The sequence below is a fragment of the Capricornis sumatraensis genome, chromosome 21 (assembly GCF_032405125.1).
Source record: "Capricornis sumatraensis isolate serow.1 chromosome 21, serow.2, whole genome shotgun sequence".
Taxonomy (NCBI): domain Eukaryota; kingdom Metazoa; phylum Chordata; class Mammalia; order Artiodactyla; family Bovidae; genus Capricornis; species Capricornis sumatraensis.
In genome coordinates this window covers 48,642,097-48,655,809 of record NC_091089.1, presented here as the reverse complement: position 1 = coordinate 48,655,809, position 13,713 = coordinate 48,642,097, and the positions used below count along the sequence as shown (strand labels likewise).

General features: G+C 39.6%; 1 protein-coding gene across 2 annotated transcripts in view; it reads right to left on the bottom strand.

The window, feature by feature from the left end:
* Positions 1-3,531: 3,531 nt before the first annotated feature.
* Positions 3,532-13,713, bottom strand: part of ARK2N (arkadia (RNF111) N-terminal like PKA signaling regulator 2N) — a 44,574-nt gene continuing 34,392 nt past the window's right edge. For both annotated transcript variants that reach the window (XM_068993900.1, XM_068993901.1), the window contains one exon: positions 3,532-4,842. In XM_068993900.1, coding sequence (XP_068850001.1) covers positions 4,653-4,842 — 190 coding nt within the window. In that variant the 3' untranslated portion in view covers positions 3,532-4,652. The remainder of the gene's footprint in view (positions 4,843-13,713) is intronic.

Here is a 13,713-nt window from a genome sequence, read left to right as displayed (position 1 = left end):
CATAGGTACTAACATGTCTAGGTCTCAGACACAAGGTAGTATAAAAGAACCATTTTCAAAAACTAAAAATATTTCCTGATAACAGATCTCTTTCCAGTGCAAGTGGAAGAAAAATTCGATGAACATGAAGAGATCCAGGAGTGAATATTTAAATAAACATAGGCCCAACTCTCTCTGATTCCTCATTCTCCTTGATGCGGAGTCACAAAAGTAATAAAATGCTAATACAGTAGTTCCTATCGTTTTGACAACCAAATCAAAAACCTGAAAATAGAACCAAATTAGGAGGAAAATTCTTTAGGCTATTTTTGAAACATCCTACATTTGCTTCAACCATGAGCAAAGTGCACGCAATCACGGCATCTTACCCTGGCTCGTTGAACTCTGGGAAGTAACTGTCAGCTGACTTTAGTTCCCAGGAGCAAAGGGGTCAAGCACTAGGGAGCCTTTAGTTGACTTTGAAATCTCACTGGTTCAAACTGGAACGGGAAGTGGGGGCTACAGGAAAGCTAGTACAAAACTATTTTTATCTAGATCTAATACACCAAAGGCTACTTGCAAAACATTCTAGGAGTAGGATACAGCTGTTGCTTGGAAAAAAAATCAGGCAACTTAAACAGTAAGATCTGATAACAAAATATAATTCACTCTCACATCCAAAAGCTAAACTTGGGAGCTGCTCCAGGCACCATCTAATTAACTGAAGCAGACAGGAAAAAAAAAAAATCCTCAGAAATTATCTTTGTTTAAATACACTCTATTTTATTTTGTCTTAAAATAGTTTAACCTTTATGCTACAGACTTATTTCAAAAAACAGAAAATCTTATCTTGCACCAAAAAATATATATATAACACTCTGTTTTATTTTTTTTTCTCCAAAGACCATTAAATACTAAATGAAAACAAAAACTAAATAATGAACGTAAAGAAGAACCAAATTCTATTTTAAAAACTAGAGTTGCACATTTTAAAACATTAATTCCAAGCAATGATTTGTCGTCACTGCGTCAAGTCCACGCTCCAGCAACAGCAGATCCGTTAACCACCAAGTGCATTGGTTCCTAGCCATACAATGGCTAACATTTCATTTTCACGGTAAGAGGAGCAAAAGGCTCTAAAGACCTTTGTACTCTTTAAAAAACAAAACAGCAACAAAAAGTTATTTCCTAGTTATCCAGTGATTTTTTTTTTAAGATCACTATCCTTTAAAACTTGTTAAAAGAATAAGAAGTACGTAGTGTTTTAAATAAAATGAAAAATACAACAGCATTGGACTAAAATACATGATTATTTGAAACAAACAGTGCACAATCTGAGGAGTCTGGTTAGGGCACAGTCATTTCTATATATACATGGAAGTCGCATCATACACATACTGAAAACAGGGATTGGGGGGAGCTCTTTGCGTTTAAAAAAAAAAACAACAACTTTAAACTCAAAGACAAAATTGTGCCCCCAGCTTTTTCAAGAACCTTGTGACACAGTATATGTAAAAAGCAGGCAACAAATTTGTTTTTAAATTACCTATGGTGCTAATTTGCTAAAAGTAACAACGAACAATTGACTAAATTAGCAAATTAGATGGTTCATATTCACAACTGGTAAAATGAAAGCAGAGTTTACGGGATGATCAGTTGCTATGAATAATGGAGTCCATTCAGTTTGGCCCCTTCCATCAAAATGAAGCAAGCAGCAATTACATCACGCAGGGCAATATGCAATAGCTAAGTTACCATTCTGTGGTTTCAAATTGAGGGAAGGGGGCCACTTAGCCATGTTCCTGCCAAAACCAATCTGTGACCAAAGTGTATCATTTTAGCAGAGATATTACTTTGAAGAGACTGTGAAGTATAAAGTGTTTATGTTACCAAATGCAAAACTGGTTAGAAAAGATCCCCTTTAAAGAAATTTTAAATGTCAGAATATTTACCACAGAATTTTATCATTAATAGCTTGCCAGAAACCACATCCCTACTCTCCTGGACCTGGCAATGAAAGAAGAGTTGAAACACAGTCTCTCTGTAGGTAGTTAGAAGGTGGAAAAGTCTCAAACCAGTAGGGAGAAAAGCTGACTATTTCCACCATCCCTTCCCCTCCCTGCTTTCTGCATCTTAATTTTTGTTCTGGTGCACTAAGCCAGGCAGTCAGGGTGGCGGAAAAGGGACAGGTAAGGGCAAACTTTAACGCAATGCAAACGCAAGAAGCCATAGAAGAGCTTGGTTAAAACTCCACTCTCTGTTCCCAGCCCACAGTGCATACAACAGACCAAAAGAATTCTCATTAAAGGGTGACTGTGAGGGACTAAAGAAAGCATGTCCTGGGAAATCACCTGCTCTATGGAAGTGAAAAAAACACACTGCTAACCTAAGAACAGGTAATGCAAAAATGGTCTTTAAAATGGGGCTCTGGGGAATTCCCTGGCAGTCCAGTGGTTAGGACACTGCGCTTTCACTGCTGAGGGCGTGGGTTTGATCCCTGGTTGGGGAACTAAGATCCCACAAGCCACCAGGTGTGGCAAAAAATTAAATTAAAAATGAAATAAAATGTGGCTCTGCCCTGATACTGGGGGAAAAATATGCTGCAAAACTTCAAGTCATATAACTCACTCTGTCCTTTTCCCAATGATATTCCTGGAAAATACAGACCAGAAATTGTACATTTCTGCTTTGTCTAGCATTTTAATTCAAGTCAAAAACAATGTGTAACAGTAAAATTCAATAAATTAACCCTAAAGTAAAATGTGAAAGTCCAAGGATATACCAGTAGTGAATCTGCAGAAGGTCCTATTTTGCTCTGGCCTCTGGGTCTTTGGTTTTTGCCTAGAATTGTGGCCATGTATGAGGGGCTAAAACTGGAGGTTCACGATCTTGCCTGATCTATTAAAAGTAGATACATAGGAAAATTAAAAGTTGACGAACAACAGAGGCCAGATCAAATGAGATGTTATCAGAAGAGAAGACATGCTTAAATATACTCCCATAGAAGGATACACAGATGAACTCAAACAGCAGGAAGAAGGGTGAAGGAATAAACAAGTCTTTACAAAATATAGAAGAAAAGGCCAGGCAGGTGGAGCCAGGCAGACTCTGACTCGTGTGCATGTGGGGGCTGTCTTGCTCAAAACAGCAGCCCCACAGCACCACCCCACACAGTGCCTCATGCAGAACAGGCACTTGGTAAACACGTGTCCACTGAATGGAAACTGAACACGGTCGTCCTCATGCTCTCACGGTGAGGAAGAGCCACCGAGACGCTCGGGAAGGGAGGCAAAGGGCTATAGCCACACTGTACGGTGAAAATGGAAACCAAAAAGAAAAAGCAAACAAGAACTGTGGAAAAACACAAAGTGAGGTCTTCTACACCAATATTACTTCACTGTTCCCTGTGCACAGGATATAGTGTTCTAACTCCAGGTATTGCTTGTAAAATAATTCACTAGTAACTACAACGTTATAGAAAAAAAAGGTAGTAACTAATGCCATGAAACTCCAACACTGGCATTTCCTGAATTCCCTGAAGCTCCTACTACCCCTTAAAATTCCTGTTAGATACTGCAAAATCTACAGTGCCATTAATGTGCTTTGTATCTGATTTTTATGATACATTTTGATCTTTCCACTTTTAAAAGGTAGAGGAGAAAAATACCCAAATACAGCATCAGGTCAACTTCAGCTCAAGCACTGAACAGTTGTTATGCATCCTTTTTGGAGAGACTAACTATGGAAAAAGGCATTGTCCTCTCAGATTTACAAGTGCCCGTAGCCTTAGAAGTCACACAACTTTCATATTACTAGCTATATACTTAGGCATAGTCTACCTAAGTAATAGGTTCTGTTTCTCCCATTGAACAAACCAGGGAGGGGGAAAGGGATCTCTCAATATGCTCTTCAGGTGCTCAGACCTCATGGTGGGTATCTATCTGAAATGCCTCTGCCCTACAAGGAGATATTTTCCAAAGGGTTATGAATTATTGCAACAAGGAGATCAACTAAGTCACCTAAGCAGTACTTATAAACACAAAGAGGGCATGTTAATTATTTGGGTTGTGGGAAGTCAGCCAGGAGCAAAGTTAGGAGAGAAGGCAGAAGACTTAAGCTAAAAGAAAAAGTTAACTTCTGTCTTCTATTTTTGAGGACAGGTTTTCAATGCACATGCCCTACTAGGTGCCAATAAGGACCTGACTAATATGTGTGCAAATGCCCTAAGACAGGAGTGCCAATGGGTGGGCTGACAGTGGTCAAGTCTACATATTAATTTTATTACACAGAAAAATAAATACAAGACTCAAAAACTGAAATCCATTTTACCTGGTAATTAAAATACCATTCTAAAAGGAGGGCAGAGTTTCCTAAGACTGAAAGTCACCAAGTAAAATGAAGTTGTCTAATAAACATCATCATTCTCATATTCCTACTGAGGGAAACAAGAAAAGAAATTCTTTTCTCTGTGATAAGTTATTTTCCTACGTGACTTCTTTTAATTTAAAAAAAAAAAAGGAGGGGGAAGGAGAGCAATTTTCCATGAGTTTTTGATTATACAAATGCCACAAACAGCTTCTGAGGCTGAAGCTATGACAATGAACTTCCATGTCACAAAGAGGAGGAGGAGGAAGTAGAGGGGAACAGTGCAGAGGACACACAGTGACATTGTATCACAGCAGGTATTTGCGTCTGCTGTCCTCATCCAACGTGAGGTCAACAACTTCTGCAGGTGAAGCCCAAGTCTGCTGAGGAGCCACAGCAGTCCATGACTGTGTTTGCCGGGCGCTAACATACTGTGTGCTGGAGCCATGCTTCCATGAAGAAACACTCTGAATCACACCTCCTCGAGGATGGACACACCTGCAATTGAGATGAAGAGCAAAAGCATGGTTAACCCTACCAGAGGGAAAAACAGAAGGCAACACGGCTTCATTGTATTAATACTTTTCCTAAGATAAGCCTACTACACAAGCTCATAAAACCCACCATCAATATCCTTCCCCCTTTTCCTCCTTCCCTATATGTCTGTCTGTCTGTCAGTCTCCCTGCCTCTCTCAGTGTAGCCTCAGTTCAGTTCAGTCGCTCAGTCGTGTCCGACTCTGCCACCCTGTGAATCGTAGCACACCAGGCCTCCCTGTCCATCACCAACTCCCGGAGTTCACTCAGACTCACGTCCATTGAGTCAGTGATGCCATCCAGCCATCTCATCCTCTGTCGTCCCCTTCTCCTCCTGCCCCCAATTCCTCCCAGCATCAGAGTCTTTTCCAGTGAGTCAACTCTTCGCATGAGGTGGCCAAAGTACTAGAGTTTCAGCTTTAGCATCAGTCCTTCCAACTAAGAAATGCCAAAAGCCTTGTCTCAGTCACAAGCTCCTGAGTTATGTCTAGATCTAATACTGATAATGGACAAGATGTTGTTTCTCTGAATTCATTTAAGTCTCTGGAATCTTCAGGGTAGGGCAGCATATAAATCCCAAGCAAAATTAAGATGCCCAGTTAGTCTGAGCAAATGAAACAATAAGAAATATAGGTGAAATCTGTTCTTAAAATAAGTTCCGTGCCGTATTTGTTAATACTACTTCCAAAAACAGTTAACGGTAATACCCCTTTCACGGGTTAGATTTCTAAATGTCTATGTAAGTACTAGGTCATAAGTTAAAGAGGATTCCCTGGTGGCTCAGTGGTCAATCTGCCTGCCAGTGCAGGAGACATGGGTTTGACCCCAGAGTTGGGAAGATCCCCTGGAGAAGGAAACAGCAACCCACTACAGCATTCTTGCCTGGGAAACCCCAGAGACAGAGGAGCCTGGCAGGCTATAGTCCATGGGATTACAGAGAGTTAGATACAACTTAGCGACTAAACAACAATAACGTGAATTAAAGATCAATTTTCCTCATCTTGAAGGTGACAACAGAAAAGTCTGGCTAGTTCATCATAAACACGTACATTTTAGCTTAGTGAAAATAACGAGGTGAAGTACTTAGCTTAGATTCTCTAAAAGCGTTCTATAAGAGTGTCAGAACTACCAAGCTGACGTATCTCGAAGTTCACCGACTGGGAGAGAATTGTTTCAGAAATACCTCCAGACTGAATTGCATATTCCAGTCAAATGACAGAACCATGAACCTCCAGGATGAGCCACGGAGTAAGTTTTTATTCAAACGAGAGGAAGGCAAGCAGCACAAGCTATCACTGCTTCTTATGCCATCCCATCTCAATTGTAAGACCCATTACTATGCAACAGCCGTGAGAAGGGGCAAGCGGCATGATTCTAATCACACAAGCTACTGCAGTGGATTGCAAGCAGCTGTTCTAACAATCTGTATACAATGAGTGATGCTTACTCACTTCAGAACTCTAATTTCTATTCCAAGCCACCTGCACCTCTAGGTTCAAAAGCAACATTAGAGTAACAACAAACAAAGTTTATTATAAGGAATTCATGGCGGCTGAGAGGTTCCCAGGTCTGCAGTCAGTAAGCTGGAGGCCCAGGAGAGCCAATGGTGTAGTTTCATCTGAGTCTGAAGGCGGAGAAGATGGTGTTTCAGTTTGAATTTGGCCTTCTCAGGTGGCTCAGTGGTAAAGAATGTGCCTGCCAATGTAGGACACACAGGAGATGTGGCTTCGATCTCTGGTTGGGTTAAGACCCCCTTGTCAAGGAAATAGCAACCCATTCCAGTATCCTTGCCAGGAGAATCCCATGGACACAGGAGACTGGTGGGCCATAGTTCATAAGGTCGCAGAGAGCTGGACATGACTGGGAGATTGAGGACGTATGCACAGACAAAGTTTAGCTACAGAACTGCCCCTGAGGATCCCTAAGATCACGGAAGGAGGCCCAGCTCCTACAAAGTCCAGCCTGAAAAGGACTCCCTTCCCAAGAGAGGTACCAAAAAACAGATCCCTTGGGGCCAAGTAGGGGTAGAATATGGACTTGTTATAGTTATCAGAGGGCCATCATCTTTCCAGAAATGAGTCAAGCAGCTACTAACCCAGAGGCCACCATATTTTCAAAGAGTAGCTAGTGAAAAGCATTAAAATAAGACACACAAAAACCCACAGTCTGATCCAAATCTGTCCACTGTTTAAATACACTGAGATTAAATGATCAAGTAGTCATGGAAGAAAGTCAGTCAAAGGAGTCCATTCAGCATTTTCAAGAAATGGTTTTGATGATTGATGACAACAGAATACCAAAATTATTAAGTAGTTTCTCCACATTTGACACACCCAACAGACCCATGAAGTAGATGTGGAAGCTATTATCCATACTCTCACAGGGAAACTGATGATTAAAGAGATTACATGACTTGTTCAGGGTCACACTGTTTGAAAGTGTAGGCAAGAGAACTTCAGGCCAAGTTGATTTCTGGTCCAATGTTTTCCACAACATAATGTTGCCACTTAACAAAAGTGTGTATTAAACTGGGTAAGGTAAAATACAAAAGAGTCAGCAGGGTGCAAAGACAAGCCCAGACCAACAATTAAAAAATAAAACGTTCTTCAACAGTTCAAATGCTCATTTATACAAGCAGTAATTGAAGTAAAAGCTGGTTGGAAACTTAGAAAAATCAGGGAATGAAGAGCTACCAAAAAAAGTCAATGTAATCTCTGACAGAACTGCAAGAAATAATTCTGAAATAAAAGCAGTATTCATTCCCAACTTTGCACTGCTCCTAAAATAATCACACAATGTAACATCAGGACATCAAGGAGTGGCTTTAAAAAGGACCTAATCCAATCTTCCCATTTTACAGAAGAGAAAACCAAGACCAAAAGACAACTTCCCAGGGTCTTAAGAAAGTAAACCATGGAACCAGAACAAAATTAGGTCTCCTCTGGGGAGTTTATTTCCAACTAAATAACCATGTCTTTCCCAGACTGCACCTGAAGTATTATACACTATGGTTTATTGTAAGAAGACTGCTTAGCCGCCAGGAATAATACAATAAAAAGCAAAGCAGATTCTAGAAAGTGTCTAGAGTAGGACAGTGAGAGGTTTAGAGAGGCTATTTATTAATGAGGAAAGGTTGAAGGAGACATAATAAGGAAATAAGGCATTTCTTCAGCTAGATAAACTAAACCGCTTCTGTAGTTATGTTATAAATAGCTCCAGTTACTGGAAAACAAATTGGGCTACTTTAAGCAAAAAAGAAAATTTATTAGAAGCCACCTTTACTTGAGCACCTCAAAGAACCATCACTTCATGGCAAACAGAAGGGAAAAAAGTGGAACTAGTGACAGATGTTATTTTCTTTGGCTCCAAAATCACGGCGGACAGTGACTGTGGCCATGGAATTAAAAGACCCTTGTTTCTTGCAACGAAAGCAATGACAAACCTAGATAGTGTATTAAAAAGTAGAGACATCAGGGCGCCGACCACGGTGTGTCTAGTCAAAGCTATGGTTACTCCAGTAGTCATGGATGGATGTGAAGAGTTGGACCAGAAAGTAGCCTGAGCACTGAAGAACTGATGCTTCCAAATCACGGTGCTGGTGAGGTCTCAATCAAATAAGTCAATCCTAAAGGAAATCAACCCTGAATTCATTGGAAGGGCTGAAGCTGAAGCTCCAACACTCTGGACACCTGATGTGAAGAGCCAACTCATTGGAAAACACCCTGATGCTGGGAAAGATTGAAGGCAAAAGGAAAAGAGGGTGGTGGAGGATGTGATAGTGGGACAGCATCAGTGACTCAATGGACACGAATCTGAGCAAACTCTGGGAGGCAGTGAAGGACAGGGGAAACTGCTGGGCTACAGTCAATGGGGTCGCAAACAGTTGGAAACGACTTAGTGACTGAACAGTAACAACCACCAATCCTCTTACTCTGTTTCTCTTCAAAATTTTAGATTTTCTGGAGAACGCGATGATCCTTTCTTTGGTCAAAAACTTTTCTGTCTCCTATTAACTGCAACTGAAGGGCAGCTGCCAAAGAAGGGAGAATCACCATGGAAGGCAGCTCCTCTATGTACACAATCTTGACAGCACAGTTAAGAACCAACAATTGTTTTCTAGAAGGCAAGTTTTGAATGGTCATTATTACGCAAAACAGAATAATCTGCCTTTTAAACATTTAAGTAATTGCTGAGGCATCTGTCAGGAATGTGAATAAGATTCTGAATATAGGCGAACTATCCTGTTAGAAGTCAGGACAGCAGTTTCGGGGACAAGGAGGGGGACAGGGGAAGGTATAACTAAGAAGTGGCACGGGGGGACTCCTGCTTCGTGCTCTGAATGCTGGTGACTTGGGTGTGGGTACAAAAGCTAGAAGGCACACTTATAGCTTTTCTCTGTGTGTTACAAGCCAACAAAACATTCAAAACAATTTTTATGATTTAAGACCTCAACCACCTTAAATAAAATGGTAGCTAGGAGATGGATGAGGATAGAACAAGACTTTTAACACACTTTAAGTACGGGGAAAAAGGTCAAGCTGTATTTTATAAGATGGTACATTACAGAATAACTTAGATAAAAAGGAAAAAAAAAAACTCAGGAAGAAATGGGACTACAACAACTGTTATTAACCCCACAGACAGGCCCTATACAGGAGGCTCATGTGAGGCACCTCCCTGGTGGTCCAGAGGCTGGGACTTCACCCTCCAAATGAAGGGGCTCAGGTCTGATCCCTAGCCAGGGAACTAGATCCTGCATGCAGGAACTAAGCTCTGGTGCAGCCAAATAAATAAATAATAAAAATACATTTTTTTAAAAAGAAGGATGTGAGAAGCTCAAAATTTGGGAAGGTTAACTACCATAAAACAGTTCCATGTATTAGCACATATCCTGTCTCTATTATGAAAGATATGGGGTGGGACTATACTCATCTGTCTTACAATCAGTCCAATCAGATTCTAGTGCAGACACAAGCTTTTTCCTCACAAAGCATTTAATCTGCATATGACTGGCAACAGGTCTACAAAACGAGACACATTTTGAGTCTTACAGCCAAGAAAAACTGCTTAGACCTCACTTCCATTTCCCCCACCAATCCACTATTTATAAACAATAAGTTTTGATATAATTTCCTGCTCTTCATACACTAAAACCAATAAAGGAGAGACTTTGGAGTAGAAAGGAAGAAAAACACAGAAAGAGAGCAGGCTCTGATGATGATCAGCTGTTGATACAGTTAACTTACTATTCTAAGAAAACAACATTAAAAAGTAATCATTTTTTGCTCTCATTTACAGATCCTGAAGGTGACCTCTTAGATAACATTCTTACTTATTTTTCTGAACTGAAGGTGGAATGAATCCTTGTAGCTTCAGGGAAATGCTCACCCACCCCCCTTGCTTTTTTAGGGTTAATGTTATCAAGTGGTTCTAGGATACAATCAGCCTTAAATGCAAAAGCCTTCCCATACTAATTCTTCTGCTGACAGGTCAATCAACATTAACCAATGACCATAGGACCATGTTTGTGAAAGGAGATAAGAGTCTGATTATTCATAAAAGCTTCAGAGAACAAGTACTAAGAAAACTGTTCCAACACAGTTTCATAACATGAAGACCCATGCTACATGCACTCATCTTCCTAGGGGAATTACCAATGAGGCTGGTAGAAGGAAAGAAGGAAAAAGGACAAAGGATAAAGAAAAATACTGGCAAGAGGGTCATAACTTAAAACTTATGGCAAAAGTAAGTGGGCGCAGAAGAACCAGAGATTTTAGGGAAGTTCCCACCTCACTAGCAAACAGCATCTTATAAAACTGGACTGTCCAAAAATAACACCTAGAAATGACATGTAGACAATGACGAGAGTTCATCACAGCAATCCAAGGCAGCCATAAAAGATGCATTCAAGTTAAGAAAGCATGCTTTCTAGACTATAACTAGAAGACACATGTAAGCTAAGGGAATATGTCAAAATCTAAAATAAAAGAGCGGGGAAAGACGTTAGCATGCAAGAAAAGAAAAATGACTGTTTAATGGAAAAAAAAAAAAAAGACACGTCATAACCAGAATTACTGAATGCAAAGGTCAAAAAAACAATGTTTCTAACATGGAAAAATGGTATCCAATGCAAGTCAGAACAACCACAATCCCCAAAGAGAACAACTCATGAACGAAGTCTGAGTTTTTTAAAGCTCTCAGAAAGCCCACAAGGTAGAATACCAAAAGGAAAAACAAGAAAAGGTCAGCTAAATCCAAACAAAACATCTATGCATGCAAAAAATCAAATTAGAACACAAAGATGTGGATCAAAACCTAAAACCTTCTTCCAAGTGATAACCCTGCCAGAAGCCCATCAATACTTCATAACTGCAACCCTAGACCTGTAAAAGAAACAAATTCCAGATGAGATACAGCCAGCTCAAGGGGCAATTTTGAAGCAACCAATAAGAAAGCCTCTCACCCCCCCATCCCCCAACCTGCTTCTCAGCTTTTTAACCTCAGTGTTTGAAAGACTACCAGGCTTCTTCTAAATAAAACTGCTAGAAAATTTTTGAGAAAGGCACAACAGTCAGTGAGATTCTACTCATTCCTAGACCAAGGGCCAAAATAAGAGATCCCCTCATAATGATAAGAGTCCATTCAAAGTACTCCAACAGAATTTGTCAACTCTACCCACACTGAGATTTTAAGATAAAGCTGTTACTGCTAAGATATGATTTCCCCAGGATTCAAACTAAAAGATCAGAATTTAAAAAACAAAACCACATCTTTATATTTCAGAGCCTGGTAAGAAAAAGTCCTCAAAAGTAATGTTATAGCATGTTATTTAAAATGTACCCAAAGTCATTTGGCTTAGTTAAGACTGAAATAAGTATGTTTGTTCATAGAGTAAAATGACAATCTGAATAACAGGCTGTAACAAGTTCAAAGAAGGGTCTACTAAAGCTAATCTTTGAGTGTGTGTGTGTACTGAAGGAGAGAGAAACTTAGAATTTAAATCTACAAGTTTTAACAGAAATAATATAACAAAAATAGATAACAAAATAACAGATAACAAAAATATTGGTAGGAAAATAAGCTGAAGATTTCATTACAAAAGGAAAGTTAAACAAAGAATCTGAAAAGAAGGGTGTGCGTGCTCAGTCACTTCAGTCGTCTCTGACTCTGCGACCCTATGGACTGTAGCCCACCAGACTCCAGGATTCTCCAGGCAAGAAATACTGGAGTGGGTTGTCATGCCCTCCTCCATGGGACCTTCCTGACCCAGGGATTGAACCTGTATCTCCTCCATTGCAGGCACAGTCTTTACCGCTGAGTCACTGGGGAAATTCCTGAAAAGAAGAGTAGCATCTGTAACATTTCTAGGCACAAAGAAACAATAAAGAAGGGAGAACTGGGAGGAGTTATTAGAGAATTGGACCAAGTGATATGTATCAGAATGAGCAAGAGCTTAAATAGACAACACAGGTCATGACCTAGTCTTTCCTACTTAAGTAGGAACACATGAGTAACACTGAATTAAAATTTGAAAAGTCAGTCAAGAGGAGGTTGGTAACTGGATAATGTGCTCCTGGCACAACAGAAGATAATTAACCTACATCAATCTATCAGTCAATAGGCAGAGTAAGTTTTATAGTACAGAGTAGGAAATGGAAAATATATTCTAGAAAGATCTTGACATGGGGCTTAAAGTCTAATAACGTCTTTTATATTTATACAGTGCTGAAATAAAATAATGACAAATGTATGCTAAGGGAAAAAACCTGGAGTTCTATCTTCTTCATCTGATGAATAAGTCAGCTAGCTGGAAGGAAATACATGAGAAAATGAAAGAGAACATAACAGGAGAAAGTTTTTTACTAAGGAAGAGAAGAAAGTATGAGGTAAGGAAAGGTTAAAGAATGAAAGTTATTTCCCACCAGAATAGGGGGGAATAACCATTTAGAAAGACAAGAAAAAAGGAAGCAGCTATGCAGACATTTATGCCCTTGTATTTAGGGCATAAATACAGGATAGAAGGTAAAATATTCTGATGGAGAATTAGCCACTTACGGGGAGATGGCTTGATAAATTACAACTTAACTCTACACCCTTAAAGCCCCAATTGTTTAACTAAAAAATCCTCTCAAAGTAAAATCAGTTCTCATTAGAGAAAGGATTCCTCAATTTACGTGCATGTGTATTTTGCCCCCACTTCTCCATTCCTAAATGCACCTTCTAAATAAGTCAACAGAAGAAATAAGTGCTGGTGAATGTTTTATTATCTTGCTAACCAAAGATCAAAATCAGATCTAAAAATAAGGCAAGATACTATCTTGTATACCTACCTGAGGAAATCACAAAATCGTAACTCTTGTGGCACAGGAGAAAAATTGTTCACTACAGAGAATACAGATTTTTGCAAAAACGAGATTTTGTTTTATATGTGTGTGTTAAATGTTTCTCAGGTGTATCTCTGACAGGGCTGCAACTAATTTTTAGGAGCATATCTTAAAGGAAGAGTCAGTAAATTTTTTTTGCAAAGAGCTAGACAATAAATATCTTTGGCTCTGTGGACCCTAAGGTGTCTGAAGAAACTTCGCAATTCTGCCACTGGAGTGTAAAATAGACAATATGTAAGTAAATAAGCATGGTCTGTTCAAACAAACCTTTATTTATGGATAAATAAATTATATTTGAATTTCATTTAATTTTTTCATATCAAAACATGTCTTTATCTTTTCTCCAAACCATTTGAAAACGTAGAAACGATTCTCAGCTTGAGGTCCATATGGAAAGACGCAGCAGGCCAGATCTGGCCCGTGGGCTCCAGCTTGCTCACTCTTATCTTAA